General features: G+C 50.7%; 1 protein-coding gene across 1 annotated transcript in view; it reads left to right on the forward strand.

Moving 5' to 3' along the window:
* PRICKLE2 (prickle planar cell polarity protein 2) overlaps positions 1–15,085 on the forward strand; it is a gene marked incomplete at its 5' end in the record, with an annotated part of 106,930 nt that overhangs the window by 69,473 nt on the left and 22,372 nt on the right. The window contains one exon of the mRNA XM_082004516.1: positions 5,060–5,243. Coding sequence (XP_081860642.1) covers positions 5,060–5,243 — 184 coding nt within the window. The remainder of the gene's footprint in view (positions 1–5,059; positions 5,244–15,085) is intronic.

The raw sequence follows: 15,085 nt of genomic DNA on the forward strand, positions 1-15,085 counted from the left end.
TCATTGCAATCAGAATGATGGCACGATGCTGGGAAAAAATCAGGCCACTGTATATGTCTTAAGCCGAGCGGGAGGGGAATTGCCCGTTTGCTTTTACCCATCCCATCTGAGCTGAGCAGACAATTGCTTTTTGAGGGATTCCCAATCTTGCATGTTAATGTCTGCACAAATGCATGCAAATCCTTTATTACAGAGCGCAGCAAAGGCGTCGCGTGGCCCGGCGCGGGCCGTGGCGTTCCTGCTCCCCGCATTGTCTGGAGATGGAGCTGCTCCCTGACACAGCCCATTTATTTCCATCCCAGAAGAAACAAGTGAGAAGCAGAGATAAGCGGCGCCGGGGGTGATAAGGGCTGTTTGCCGAGTTCCTTCTTTGTCCAAGAGGAATTTTAACATTTCTGCCACGATTTTGAACTCTGCCTTTATTCTTGGTGCTGCCAGGAGGGGTTGGGATCTTGCTGCTGCCCTTTCTTTTCTAGCCGCGTTGCCCAGCCCCAGCAGGCTTCGCTTTGGTGCTGTTCGCTGCGTTAAATCCCGTGTGCCCACCCAGCCAAGCCGGCAGCCACAGCTGGAAGAGAAGATCCCTGCGGCCAGGAGCTTTTCCTGCAGGCAGGGGTCTGCTGCCCTCACAACCCCGGGGGAGCCCGCTCCTGCCTGCGCACCCCGGACCCCGACATGCGTAGGCTGTTCGCCGGGAGAGGCCGGCTTGGCCGGCTCCTTTGCTGGAGCTACAGACCATTTGCAAAGACCCGCTTTGCCTTGGCTTCAGGCTGCCCCGGACCCTCTTCCCTGGCTTTTTAGCTCTGCTCGTGCTTTCCCAGTTCGGAGTCGTTGCTGGTTTTTCACAGCAGGGAGACCTTGTCTCTCTTCAGAAAGCCGGGGCCATGCTCGCGGCTCTCTCCAGAGCCTCTTGCGCAGCCTGAGTGTTTTCAGCGTGGTTTAACTTATTGTTGGTGCCGTTGCTGTGATGAAAGGGCTGTGGGAGGCTCCAGCGACGGCAGAGGCTGTGCTTTGCCAACCGCGGCGTATAACAAGAGACTGCCTCGTCCCAGAGACCTCGCAGCTCAATTGGGCTCATGTTGAGCTGTATGTAGGTGGACCTGGGCTGGAAGCGTGCTTCTGCAGCCCAAGCGAGAGGGACTCAGAAGCCGGGTTATCAGCTTGGTGTTTTGGACCCTGTTTGCTCCGGATTCCCCTTGTGTGCCCGTTTTCATCTGTAGAGAAAAGAGGGCTGGCGTGGGGTGGTGGATCCAGTTTGCACCATCCACCTTCACCAGCGGATGGGTGAGGGTGTAATGGGGGATGGGGGTTAGAGCCTCCTCTGAGCAGAGGACCGGCCACTGTGCCAAAAGCACCATGTAAAAGCAGCCATTGCAAAATAAAATACATCCATCTTGTAACTTCATCACATGAAGTGCTGGCCTTGAATAGAACAAATTTTTCAATCTGTTTTCGAGCCATTGCTGCTTTGTACCATGTGAAGTCAATTCAAGGCAGGCTCCTTTCCAGCTAAATCTGACACCAGGAAATGTTCTTTTTCTCCCCGTTTGCTTCCCACCGTCCTGGCTCTGCTGCAGGGCAGCTCCGTGTAGCTCCGTGCAGCTCCGTGCCGAGCAGCCCTGCCGGCTGCTCCCAGCCCGTGCCTGCCGCCGCAGCAGGGCTGCTCCCGCGCTCTGCTTTCCTCCCAGTCCACAAGCTACGGCAGCTTAACAGCTCCTTTATGTACCCTCCGTGCCTGGAGCTGGTCGTGCTGTCAGCTCTCCTTGCTTTGCTGGGAAACACAACATCACTGGGTTGTGTTGAAACACAACCCTCAGCTCCTGGAGTCAAGTGATGCTCCAAGATGTCCCCAACTTTTAGCAACAGCACCAAAATATCTCCAACACTGTGTCCTCCCTGATGCTGGAGACCTCTCTTAATCAGCAGGGCAGGTCCTTCCCCGAGATGAGTTTGCAGACCCTTCTCTGGAATGAAAGCAAGACAGAAAGGCTCAGGAATGAAGACAGCATTTCCAGCGAGTGATTGGCATTGGTTTCTTCTTGCTTAAAAAAAAAAAGAAAAACCTGGCCACGGTCTTCTCAAGTTGTGTGGGGTTCCTTGGCTGGACAGGCAGCAGAAGCTGTTGTTGGTGAAGCTTTTGTGGTGGTTAGGTGAGGCTTGTGTCTGGGTTTCCCTTTGCAGGACTTGCCGTTTCCCCCGGCTGCGGCACCCTTTATATGGTAAGGCACGCGGCATGCCGATGCGCTGAGCATCTCCAGGCTCCGCCACTCTTCCCACGTTAAGGACTAACGAGCCGTTGCTGGCAGGAGCAGCCGAGCGGGCTGCCGGCTGTGGCCCCGCTCCCACCAGCTCTCCACTGTAGCATCGGCACCCATGGCACGTTGTTGCTCCGGTCATTGTGCATGCAGTTGAGTGCTGGCACGTGCATTGTCTCACTTCATGCCGCTCTGCTTTGAGTGTGGTGAGGGGATACTGCTTTTTCAATTTCATCTCGCATTTGAAATGTACATTTTTATATTACGTTTTTACTATGGGGAATTATTTTTAATTATAGCGAGCTGGAAGACGATAAAATAAAGTTGAGTAAGTGAGACCTATGTGAAGAAGTCATGGAAATCATACAGGAGTGGAAAGGCACTCCTAGGACACGGAGTATTGTTCCCATGAAACAACATATCCTAATGTAAAGAAAATCATTGTAATTAAAGCTGTTAATCTTCTGCTTTTAATGAGGGGAAAGGAAGAGAACTGAATATCTCAGGGGCAAGATCTTGAAGTTTGTGTACTTTGCCCAGGGAGGTAACAGAAACCTCATGCCTGGAGACGCTCAGTTTTTAATGGTGCAAAGTTTTTACAGAGCCCGTTGTCCTGGCCTGGGGACATCACTGACGAGTAGACAGGCTACCTGTGTCCTTTTCCTCCTTTGGTTTTCTGACCAGGAGAAGCCATCCGCTGGCAGTACCTGCCTGCCCGGGATGGGGCAGGAGTGAGAGTGGGTGTAAATCAGCTTCCCGACCCAGTCCTCGCACTCCTGGCTGTGCGTGGTGTGAGCTGGCAGTCGCGTGGAGTAACCTGTTGGGTCTAGTTGATCATTCACCCCACTTACTAACTCTTTGACACCGTTACTTAAAGTCCTGACAATGGCCTGATTTATCTCGTTTATTAAAACCAAGACCTCTGACGCTCTCCTGCCATTCTCCATCCCTTGAAGGGGATGTGTCTGGAGCGGGGAGGAGGGCACAAGCGTGCAGGCTGGCATTCTTCCTGTCGCAGACCTCGTGCTCCTGGCATTGCTGCTATCCGAGCATGGACTCTTGCGTTTGTCTCCCTTGGAAGCTTGTGATTGATATCCTCAAAATTCAGATTTGGCTAAGAAGTCCTCAACTCCGTTAGAATAACTATCTACCTCCAATGCTGAATCCGGGGCTCTGGAGCTCTTAATTACTTTTAGCATCTTGTTGCATATTGAGCTGCATATCGTGAAATGAGATGGAAACGGTAAAGAAACCAGCAGCTTTGCTGAGGCAGAGCACCCTTCCACGGTAGCTGATTAATTAAAATATTCACAGGAAATGGTGCTTTGATTATTTTTTAAGGTAACAGCCAGAGGCGATGCTGAGACTCTCCGACTGGATGCAAACCAGACACCGGGGGTGCATGGGGGTCGTTGTGTGGTTTAGATCTGATGAAAGGCAGGAAATGGGAAAATCTGGCAAATCTCTCTGGCTTGACTTAACGGAGCCTCTTGACTTTAGCTAGAGTGCATTTTTTGTGCTGTAATGGCCAAGTGGAAATTTAGACTCAAATCTGGATCTGAGCGCTGGTATGCTTAGCTGGCTTGTACACAATACTGAAAAAGAAGGAAAGGTGTTTGAAAATTAAAGCCCTCGATGTTTAACTATTGCTGCCCTCGGAATTTCTTTGCTTTACTTTATAGCAGAGAAACCTGCAATGGTAAATTTTCCCTTGCCTTTTGTGTGGTACCTCATTATTTCTGAGATGTCTCCCTTCTGCTACCCAAGTAAAACCTCAGAAGTCAGTGGCGTTTCATTAGCACAAATTAATTCAGAATCCTGCAAGGTTACTTTAAAGGAGACACCATTGACCCATATTGTGGAAGAGCATTGCATTTTCAGAAATAGAAACCAATTTATCAGCATTCCGTTTAACTTCTTTTTATGAGGCTGGGGGATGTTTTCAGCCAGGTTAGTCCTTCGCTCTTACCCCTGGTGAAGGGGTGTGATGTCCTAGCAGCCCTGCAGATAAATGCTGAGGTTCAAACCCATGAAGAAAATCTCCCACGGACCACCAGCTGCGGGAACAGACCCTTAAAAAAATGCTAAGAAGTGATAGTTGCAGTGAATTAACCTCATGGCTGTCAAATTGCAACCCGTGGGCTGTTCTTTCAAGATCTCGTGATTTTCCCACCCCGGTCCGGCTCCCGGGCAGTGTGCGAGCTGGTGTGCCGCTGAGCCGTGGCACGTGCCGTCGAGCCGGGCGGTTAAGATGCCGTTGTAGTGTGACTGTGGCTTTTGTAGCATTCCTTAATTTAATTTAGCTTTATATGTTCAGACTATAATCAATTTTTATGCCACTTTAATAAGCAAATTTATGCTATCAGCATGCTAAAGGGACTTGTCATTCACAGCTTCCCAGTCAATCCACTATTTTCTGTATTAGCCAAGTGCTCAACTGTCCTAAATTCGGGAACCGCTCTGCAATTCCTGGCTGGCATGCTGATCTGCACCAGGCGGGCGCGTGGCCCTTGCCAGTGCTGGCCCCTGGAAATGCTCCTCACGGTGCAGTGAAGGGATGAGCAGTTATGTATCCCCAAGCACCGGACGGTCTGACTCGGCTCGGTCGCCCAGTGTTGTTACAGCAAATACGGACCTTTATTTCCTCCTTGTGAGAGAGACAAATCCTGCATTAGAAAATGCCTGAGCACAAAAAAGGGTTGAGTTTATTTCTGCAGGCCAGCGACTGGCAGGAATCGCTTTGCTTTCTCATTTAAAGTGCAACTCACCGGGGCATCTCCTCTTTTTCCTCTCTCCTCACCTTGCAGGAAGATTTGCCTTCACTGTAAGTGCTCCCAGGAAGAGCACATCGTAACGGTTATGCCTCTGGAGATGGAGAAGACCGTCACGAAGCTCATGTTTGACTTCCAGAGGAATTCAACTTCTGACGACGACTCGGGCTGTGCCTTGGAGGAGTACGCGTGGGTCCCCCCGGGCCTGAAGCCCGAGCAGGTAACGATGACACCACCCAGTTACCAGAAATAAATATTTTTAATGTGCTTTTTCAAAGTAGTTGCCCTGATTTTTCTTCTAGGGGTGCGAGCCCTTGTTGCACGTGGCTGTTTCTAGGTGCACTACAGAGACTTGCAGAGACCAGGTCTGGTCTGAATGCACAAATGAGACAAAATAGAGATGTGATCCCTGCAGGACTTGTGGTCTTCTGCATCTGTAGATGTAACTGGTAATTGAGAGGGGGGGAACAAAGTAGTTCCAGGATGGGGTTTGTTGTGGTTGTGCAAGGAGACAAGTACAGATGTATCTACTACTGTTTCATGAGGAGAAAAGTTGGGGGCTCTGGTGTGTCCGGGGACTCGGTGCTCATGTTCTGCCCCCCTGGACCACTCTGCCCTGCGGTAGGTCCAGGGCAGGCAGGCAGAGCTGGTACATGACTCTAAAAAACAGGCCAAAGTCTTTGGGGTTGCTTTTTTCAAGCATGATGTTTGTGCCTTACTGGAAGGAATTGCTCAAATGAAGTTCATGTCTCTCGGTGCAGGAATTGAGCGGGATGGATTAGACCTCAGCGTGCTGTCTGTGCGGAGCGCACATTGATTTCTGCTCCTTGCGGTTTACATGATTCGTTTGGGTTTTATGCTGATCTTTTACGTGTTCAACTCAGAACGTAATTTGCAGAGGAGGTTGCAAAATGAGCTTAGCTTGATAATTGCTATGGCAATCATTTTAAACTGTGTAAGGAGGCTGGGAGAGAGTGGAAAGCTGTCATTCTTACTGTTGTAGTTGCTGTCCTTAAATATTGTGTTTTCCTGAGCTTTTATTCAAAAGGGCTTAGGCATTTCCTGAAATATTTTGGCACCACCCATAGGCTGCAAATATCATCTGTCTGATTAGAGAAAATCCAGTTGTTTGGTGTTTTTCTTTTTTTCTTCTTCTTGTCTTCACAAGCCTTGCTCGGTGCTTGCTTGAAACTCCGCAGCACAGTGTGTTTCACTTAGTGCCGTCCAACCATGCAAATCAGGCAGCAGCCTTGTTTTCTGTCACCTTCCTCATGTCAGAGGCTCCCTTTGTGCCTCCCGGGAGGTACAAGACATGGTGTATGGAGAGATGCAGATGGTCCTGAAATAGCTCTGCTGGTCCTTCATGCTGGGGGGACATGAACCAGTTGGGTTTCGGGAGTCCCACTGGAGGACCATACCCAGGCTGCTGCCACCCGCTCTCAGCACTGCCTTCTGTCCAGGTGTGTCGGTGGCTTCTGGAGCCCAAGCTGGCCCATGACTCCGTAGCTTTGGGTGGAAATACAGATATTTAGTGACAGGTGGCACCTGACCAGGTAGACATTGTCTCTGACGAGTACAGCATGGCATGGACAGCAATGGAAACCCACTTCCAGCCTGGTGGTGACATATTCCAGAAGACCTGGATGCTTCTTTGATCCCTCAGGTGCTTTCTAAGAAATAGTGTGCCATCAGAGACTTCAGGATGCTCAGGAGAAAATAAAAGTCTGTTAGCTCTAGCAGTAGATACAGACATCTCAGGCATTACCCAAATATATTTTAGGTTCTTGCAGCATCTGTTTCTTGCAGAGGTCACGGTGCTTCTCAGTACGAACACTCACTTTCTAATCACGCTCTTCTGTCTGCGTTGCTGGGCCTTTTAGCAGATTTGCCACTTCAGACCTGTCTCTAATCACCATGGAGATGAAGAGGAGCCCTAAGCAGAGCCTAAGACAAGCACTGAAATCCTGCCAGCATAGCTCATCCGCCAGCCCTTTCAGGACCTCTCACGCATCAGATGAGCCGCTAAGGAGACAAAAGCAAGGTGTGACTTCTCAGTGCTGTGAAAGAGCCACCATGCAGGGCTGGGGGTTGTCCCTGGGTGAAGAGCAGCACCTTGACTTTCTGCGGGAGTTACCACGTGCCCGGGGTGTCGCAGGGCTGGGAGGTGCCCTGGGGTGCAGGAAGGGTGCCGCTTGCCTCCCGCGGTACCTCTGCAGCAACTTGCTGGAGCCACGCGAGGCTGCAGACAGACGTGCGGCTTTCTGGTTGAGTCAGGTGTGCGTACGTGATGTGGAGCCTCTGGAAGGCTGAGGTCTGCTGTGGAGCAGCCGGTGGGCTCCGCTCCGGCTGAGGATGCTGCCACCAGGCTGGGCTGAAAATATGGGTTTGTAGGCAGTGAGTTTTTCTTTGCCTTCCGCTGTTTCACTGTCGTATTTCTTTGACATGAAACAGATGAAATGAAACAACTTTTTCTGCAATATTCTACCTTATTGAAATCTCTACACAGTGTATGAGCTAGGGAGGTAAGTGGTCCCCTGAAAGACTAATGCAGTTTTCTTATTATACTTGGACGACAGCCTTCCTACCTCACTATTCTTGGGAGACAGCGTTCACGTCTCACTCAACGCAGCAATTTACAGGATTTCGGCGGGGGGAAGTTGGCCAACAAACATGACATCGTTTTTTGGCAGTTTCCATAGGTCATTTCAGAATTTGAAGAGTCCCTTCAATCCATAGCTTCAAATATTAAGTATATTCTAAAGGGGAATCAGCCCAAACCTACAAGGTCTGACTGGATTCCTGGACACTAATTCAGGCATCAGCTGGTACATGTCAATGATGTGAAAATCATGTTAGTTACTTAATGCCCGCTACCGAAGAAAAAAAAAGCATTGGTCCAGTGTTCACAGATAACAATCCAGACATTGCACTGAAGAGCAGAGATGAAAGTTATCCCTTATATTGTGGTTCAACAGTGTGCAGGACTTACGAAGCACTTTACGCAGCAACGATAAATACTATATATTTCTAAATAAGTGTATAACACAGGGATGAAGATGGTAATATAAAATATGTTATAATGCCTACTGCATAAGGCATGGTAAAAATTAATCTGGAAAACTGGCTGAAATTTATTATATCTCTGCTCAAGAAAGAGGGGTATAAACTGGAAGGAGGCTGGAAATGTTATTTTGCTGAGGAGCCTCGAAGAGCTTGGTTTGTTCAACCTAGCAAATCGAAGGGTTATGATCACTCCCTATGCATTAGAGGAGGAAGAGCAGTTATTCAAGCTCCAACTTTGGCACAAGTACATAGATAGAAACTGGCTCCAGATGCATTCAGGCAGGAAATTGGAAGAGGTTTCAAACCATCAGAGGTGTAAGGCTCAGCAGCAACCTGCCAACAGGGTAAAAACCCACAACTGAGCTCCATAAATTACAACGTGATTAGAAAATGTGGTTTCTTGTAATAGAAGTTGGCTGCACAGGATGGCCGAGAGGCTTCTGTGGGCTCTAATCCCACTTGGATTGGACCTCAATGAGAAGTTGTCTTATGGCAGAAGAGGGACTTTTCTTCTGGAAAATACGGATGCAGGTGGGAATGGGAGAGATGGCTGTATGGGAGACGAGGTAGAAACTCGGCATGTGGGCTTTGAGAAATACTCTTTTTTTCCTGCCTGCCACTCGACGGTTGGATAAAGAAGTAAGTGTGAAAGTCTTGCAATGGGCAGACACCAACAGAAACGTGTTCTCAGCAAAGCAAAATCCCAGGCCAGCCCTGGCTGCAAAGACAGGGGAAGGCAATTTTGGGAGCCAGTTTGTCTGCTGGGGCTGGCAGTCTGACAGCTGATCGTCCTTGTACTGACATAAGTTTGAGGGCAGATGCTTAAAAATAAGTACTTTTATGATGAGTTTTTCACATTTTTAGGCAAGGCATGTGTAAATACATGTGAATGTGCAGAGTTGAATTCCTCAGGCGTGTGGTTTGGGGAAATCCAAAGGGTTTATAACATGCCAGCTTGAATTTATGAATACAAGGGATTTTTGAGGATTTCTGCCTTTATTGTGTCTAAATAATAGGAGCAGCTGGTTATGGGCACAGATTTCTAATTAAACAAAAGATGGGGCTCTACTTCAGCTGTGATGTGGCTTTCTGTATGGCTCTGGCATGCCAACTTTCAAGACCCTTGTATGTGCCATAAGAACTTAATTCCCTATTGCTGTCAGCACACTTGCTCTGATCAAGTCCCTTAAAAAGTTATAAAAAGCTCATCTGAGCTAAAATTAGTAGCGTGAAGGTTCAGGGCACCACTTTCCTCTAAAGTGGCCATTAGAGCTTGGACCTCGAGAGCTTTGCAGTGTGGTGTGAAACTCATAGCTGTCACAGGGAATTTATTTAGGGGCTAAGGTACTTGTTGCTTCCTCTTCTGGATCTTTTGCAAGACCTATGGTAAGGGTTATAACACCTCCAAGCTTCGTCAGTTCCTGTTCAGGTCACAAAGTGAGGAAGGGGGAGCGGAGGTGAACCTACAGTGAACGTGCATTTACAGCTTACCTAAAGACACCCACTTTCACCACCTCGGTGTGGTAGAAAGTACATTATCTGGGCCAGTCATCTCTGGGGGACCTGTGCCTCACGTGTGCCTGTGTCACGGTCAAGTGCATTTTACCTTCTTGTCCTTTCTTCGACACTGTAAGTTCAGTAAACTGTTTCACTACTCAAGAGACTAAAGTCTTGCATGCAGCAAGGACAGAACAAGACAGACCAAAGCAACCCTGTGCCCCAAGCCTGCGTGGTAATGGCGAGCAGATGAGTTAATTTATGGCCAGGTAGAGGAAGGACAAAGCCCCATGAAGAGCTCTACCTTCCTTGGTAGATCCTGAGAGCAGACCACAGTGGATGGGAAGCCGAGGGCGCTGAAGAGGAGCTGCAACTCACGTACGCTGGTGCCAGAAGCTGCAGCCACCTCTCAGCCACCTCTCGCTCTGCTCCCTCGCATGTGTGCATGCTGTAGTATTTTACCCAAAAGCTGCATTTCAGCACATTTTTAAAAGCTCTCCAATTTCACTTTGAGGTAGCGGTAAGTCCATCACCTCCCCAGTGAACTCCTTCGGTATCTAAATAGCCTGGCAGTTAGCGGCTCTTATTTCAAGGCTGGAGCTGTCTAAATCCAGCCTCCAGGCATTAGACCGTGCCGAATGCTTCCCAGCTGGACGGAGCAGCAATCCCGCACGGAATGCTGAGATCCTGGAGCTATTCCCTCCGCACAGGAGCAGAGCGGATGGAGGAGGTGTGAGTGCATCCCATGCTGCAAAAAAAACCCATGGCAAAACCATGCGTCTGGGTTTTTGGTCCATTTCTGTATCCTGGGGTGTTTGCCTGATCATGGTGAGCTCATGGAAGCTGTTAAAATTATTTAATCCTTGAACAATCGTATTATCAGGGAGGGAATCGGCTTCTTTTGGTGGGCCATGTAAACAAAACCACTCACCTGACGTGGTTTGCTGTGTTCTTAAATGTGAAGTAGCTGTGTGGTGGTCAGCAGAGGTAAGAGGCAGAGGAAGAGCAGGGAGTGGAGAAGAAAACAGAAAAACCCTGGACTACACAATGTAAACGTGTCCTGGAGCTTTATTCCAGTGTACAATTACAGCTTTTCCTTGTTGTAGCGTTATTCTAGTATGCTACCCTGTGCCTTATAAACACATGAGCATTTTAAGAGGCATACCCAGAGGAATTATCAGCTATGATCAATGCAGCAGCTGATCATTACAAGTGCTGGTGCTCCAACGGACTGCGAGCGCTGCGAGAGCGGCTCTGCCGGTCAGTACCTCGCAGCACAAAGACCACTCTCAGATGCTTTTGAAAGCGCCATTTCTGGCTCCTTTTAATCCAAATTTGATTTCTGCTTAAAAAAGAAAAATCATGGCAGCCGCTTTCACAACTTGTGGGTGTACGGCCTTCATTCAAATGTTCTTCTTTGATGCCAGCAGGAAGCAATGTTTCCGCGGGATCTCGTGCAGACCAAGAGCTGCTCCAGAGGCTTGGCAGGAATGGCTGTCGCTCTCGACTGGCGAGCAGCAACGCTCAAACGACTCGGCTGCCGTTAGCTGTGGGAGAGAGGCGCGCGGAGGGCCGCAGAGCACGCCAGAACAAATAGCACTTAGGAAAATGATTTTTTCCTTTGTTCCCTGCCTTTGTCCCTGCGACTCGGGAGCGGGTTTCGGAGAGCAAACCCGGCGTCGCGGGGCGCCGGACCGCCCGGCGCCAGGGATTGCATCCGCCTCCCGCCACCGCGCGCCGGCACGCAGGCGCGTTCACGGATCTGGGGGTGATAACGGTCTTCTCCAAGCCGGGGCTGCGGGGCCGCGCAGGGGACCCCAGCTCCCGCCCGGGGTGCGTTCCTGGCTGCATCCTCCTGCTCAGCCGGCCCGGCCAGCAGTTCCCACTTTCCTCTCGGTTTCTGAGCGTCTGGCCTTGCTGCAGGGATTGTTTTGCTTCAAGAAATAAATAAGTGCTTTGTATCCCAACGGCCACGGAAAAGGAGGACGTGCCAAACTCAGGCCAAAGTACACTGAACCCACTTTCCAGTTCCACACGTGCTATCATCTGTGGAGCTCGTGTGCGAGCCTACGTGTACAAGCACTTGCAACGTTTTGCAGACCCGTTGAGAGGGTTATTTGAGTGTGACTTGTTTGGTCTTTTTTTTCTTCTTTGCTTTTCCAAGGGTGGCCAGCAGGAATGAGAGAAATACTGAAGACACCAGATGCATTTCTCTGTCAATTTTAAATGCTCCGTGTAAAAGACCATTTAATGCCTGACGTGTGGTTAAAAGCCAGCGCTGGGCAGGAGCAGGCGAGCCGCAGGAGCAGCTCCGCTCGCCCAGGCCGGCACAGGCTTGTCAGAGCCACTGGCCGCCTTCCTCCCGCTGCAGCCAAAGCTCGTGGGAGCTCGCACACAGCGAGCCGCGGGACGGGGCCGCGGGTGAGCGCACGGATACACGCACCGGCAGCCGCCGCTCCGCACGTCGCTGTGCGGGCAGCTCCCCGCAGCGGCACGGCACGTCCCCGGGTGTTGTGGGGTGGGCTGCTGGGGCTGTGGGACCCCTGGCATCGTCCCAAGGGAGTGACGCTCTCCTGGGCACAGAGAGATGTCGGATAATGCTGGCGTGCCTGGATTTCAAACAGACTCTGCTGCGTGTGATGATTTACTGTGCGGTCCCTGAGTGGTGGCCGACCCACCAAGGTCCCCTTTTTGGGCACATCCGTGTACAGGCACCGCTGCTGCACACAAGCCAGCACGTACTGCCCTCGCAGAGCTCCTTGCAAAAGCCTTGCAGCTGGTTTGCAGTTGGTTTGGTTTCGTGAAAGCCATGCGGGATTGCCCAGCTGGATGTGCCGGAGCTGTTACGGCTGAGCAAGTCGGCACCCATCAGCTGAGCCGCGCCAGGACACCGCGTGCTCCTTTGTAGTCCATCCCAGCGGTACAGTCATCCCAAACGGCCCGGTTTGGTGGGTGCTTTCGGTAGGGACGGTGTACTCAGGGCGAGTACAACCGAATGCTGCTTCGCAACAGCAATTCGTGGCATAAGAAACATGGTATTTCCCCTTCACCTCCTTTAACTCACTGATCAAAGAGGTGCTTCATCAATGGCTTAAATTCACAGGTTGATTGCAAACTTTTCGTTTTAGGAGAAGGTGTAAGACTTTGCCCACAAAGGTGCTGGTGTGGGTTTTGTCTTTGGTCACCCCTGGGGCCTCCAGGAGAAGCTGCAGTCCTGCCTTTGTTTAGCAGGGATGGGGAGGTTTGTTAACTGTCAAAGTTAAACTGGAAACACACCCCAAACCTAGGAAGACTGCAGAACACAAAGGCATTTGTAAACTAATGTAATTACTTTCCTCAATGCCTTTGAATAAAGTTGGCTCTACTTTAAAGGCTTTTTCCTACTCTTGTTTTACATTATGTTCTTTCCTTTCTCCTGTTTTCTTTCTTTTTTAATTTCTGTCTTCACTGCTGTGCCCTCCCCTTTTAGCTCCAAGCAGCTGTTAATTTCCAAAATGTTTATCAGTTTTCGTTAGCAAAACTTGGCGTTTGGACATTTTCCTTTTGAAGGTGAGAATAACACCCTGGGAAGATGGATATCTGCTGCGCTGGTGTCTCACGGCACAGAGCCCATCTGAGTGCCTGGGAGACCGCCCTGGGGCAGGACTGGGCTTGCCCAGCTGGCCAGCGTGCCACGGCACCCAGCACCCACAGCCGGCCAGTGTGCTGGCCAGCCCATCCCTGTGGCATCCGGGGCCTTGTGACATTGTCTGAGGCCTTATTTTAACTCAGCCTGATGTTTTTCAGATTCCTCCGGGGTTTCTCCCATCCAGATGTGAGCAGAGGTCAGAGCGAAGAGGGGCTGGTGGGGAAACTGAGGATGAAACCGAGCCCGGCCCCACGCGTGGCTCGTGTGTGTTACTGGTGCTTGTTAGGGTAATCATGGCCAGAGCAGGTCTGTTGCGAGGGAAATAGCCGGATGTGGAGCTGCTGTGTTGTACGGCAGAAGTACTTAATAGTAAAACAGTTAAAGATACTGCACGATTTAAAAGGGATATGTTATCCGTCCTGGGTCATTGCCCCGCGCTGTTTTCCTTGTCTGGATGCAGCTCATGTTGCAGAGCCTGTAAGGTCAGTGAAGAGCCATGTGCCGGTGCTTGGGGGTCTAGATCAGGCCCTTTGGCCGCAGTGGCCCTGCCAGGCTCACAAGCTACACAGGCTTGTGCGTGCTGCGAACCAGAGCTGGATGGAGGAGGAGTTATTTTCGTGGAAAACAGTGACCTTTTGTACAAAAGCAAAGTGCAGACTGAGCAGTTTTAGTTTTCCAGTGAGTTAACACTTTTTGCAGGCCTTTTCCCTGAAAAGCCAGATTGATCTGAGAAGCTCCCCTTTCCTTCTTTACTTTTCCTTATTCTGGAACATCCTGACTGGGCTGTGCCAGCCCAGCTGCCAGCCGCTCGCTTGTGGGGCTTGGAAATGCCGTCGGCAGCCGGCTGAGCGCAGAGGCAGGGGTGCTGGTGCCTGCGCCCCATCCCTCCCAGGCTCGGCTCTCCCGTGCGGGGAACCAGGCACATCCCACAGGGAATGGGTGATGGACGAGAGAGGGTGTTTGCACAAGCCTGGATTAACATTGGCCCCGGCAAGGGGCATCCTTCTGCTCTGCATCTGCAGTCTGGCTGGACCTCTCGGTATAGGAGCGATGCCCCAGGTGAAAGGGTCTGCACATCCCCCTGGTTCAGGTTTGGCCCCAGGAGAGATGGTGGGTGTAAAGGCAACAGCAGCGGAAGCCACCGATAGATGGGCGTAAGGAAGGGATTTTTTCCCCACGAGATGTCCCATGTGCGCTGGGCAAGGACTGGCAGCTGCCTCCACTCCATCCCCTCTATGAGCGCCCATGTAGAAGGTCCCCTTGGCTGATGTGGATCCAAAGCAAACCCTTTCGGGTTATTTCAGGCAACAGAACACAGGTTGGAGCCTGTTATATTTATTTTGTTTTACTTTTCAAACCAAATTGCCCATCCCTGCTGAGCTATGTTGCTGGTGCGATGGGAGCCAGTTCCTGTGGACCTGCTGAGACTAAATCAAAAACTTCCCAGCGGAAGCAGGAGCGGAGCTGGGCACGTACATCCCGCCGCGTTGGGCTCCGGGGAGGCAGCGCCCGGGCTGCCAACGGAAAAACTCGCATCCCTGCTTTTTGCCCAGGGTGAGCGTCTCACAGCTCATTGCTTTAGGGACCGGAGCAGCCTGATGGAATTTGGCGGCTCTTCAGAAAAGAAAGTAATTTCTTGTCTCCACCAACTTCAAGGACTCAGTTGGGCAAAACAACTTCATTGCAAGAAAAAAAAAAACAAAACACAAAAACAACCAACCTGAGCGCAGGGGAAAGCGAGCAGCCCGTCCGCACATGGGGAATTTGGCAAGAGAAGTCAGCAGGCATCTGTACCGGCCGGGAAGGTGCAGCATGGCAGCCTGGCAGTATGGTAAAAGGTATGGCAGCCGCGGCACCTCCGGGAGATTTTCAAC

This window comes from Phaethon aethereus (genome assembly GCF_964289735.1).
Source record: "Phaethon aethereus genome assembly, chromosome: 11".
NCBI lineage: Eukaryota > Metazoa > Chordata > Aves > Phaethontiformes > Phaethontidae > Phaethon > Phaethon aethereus.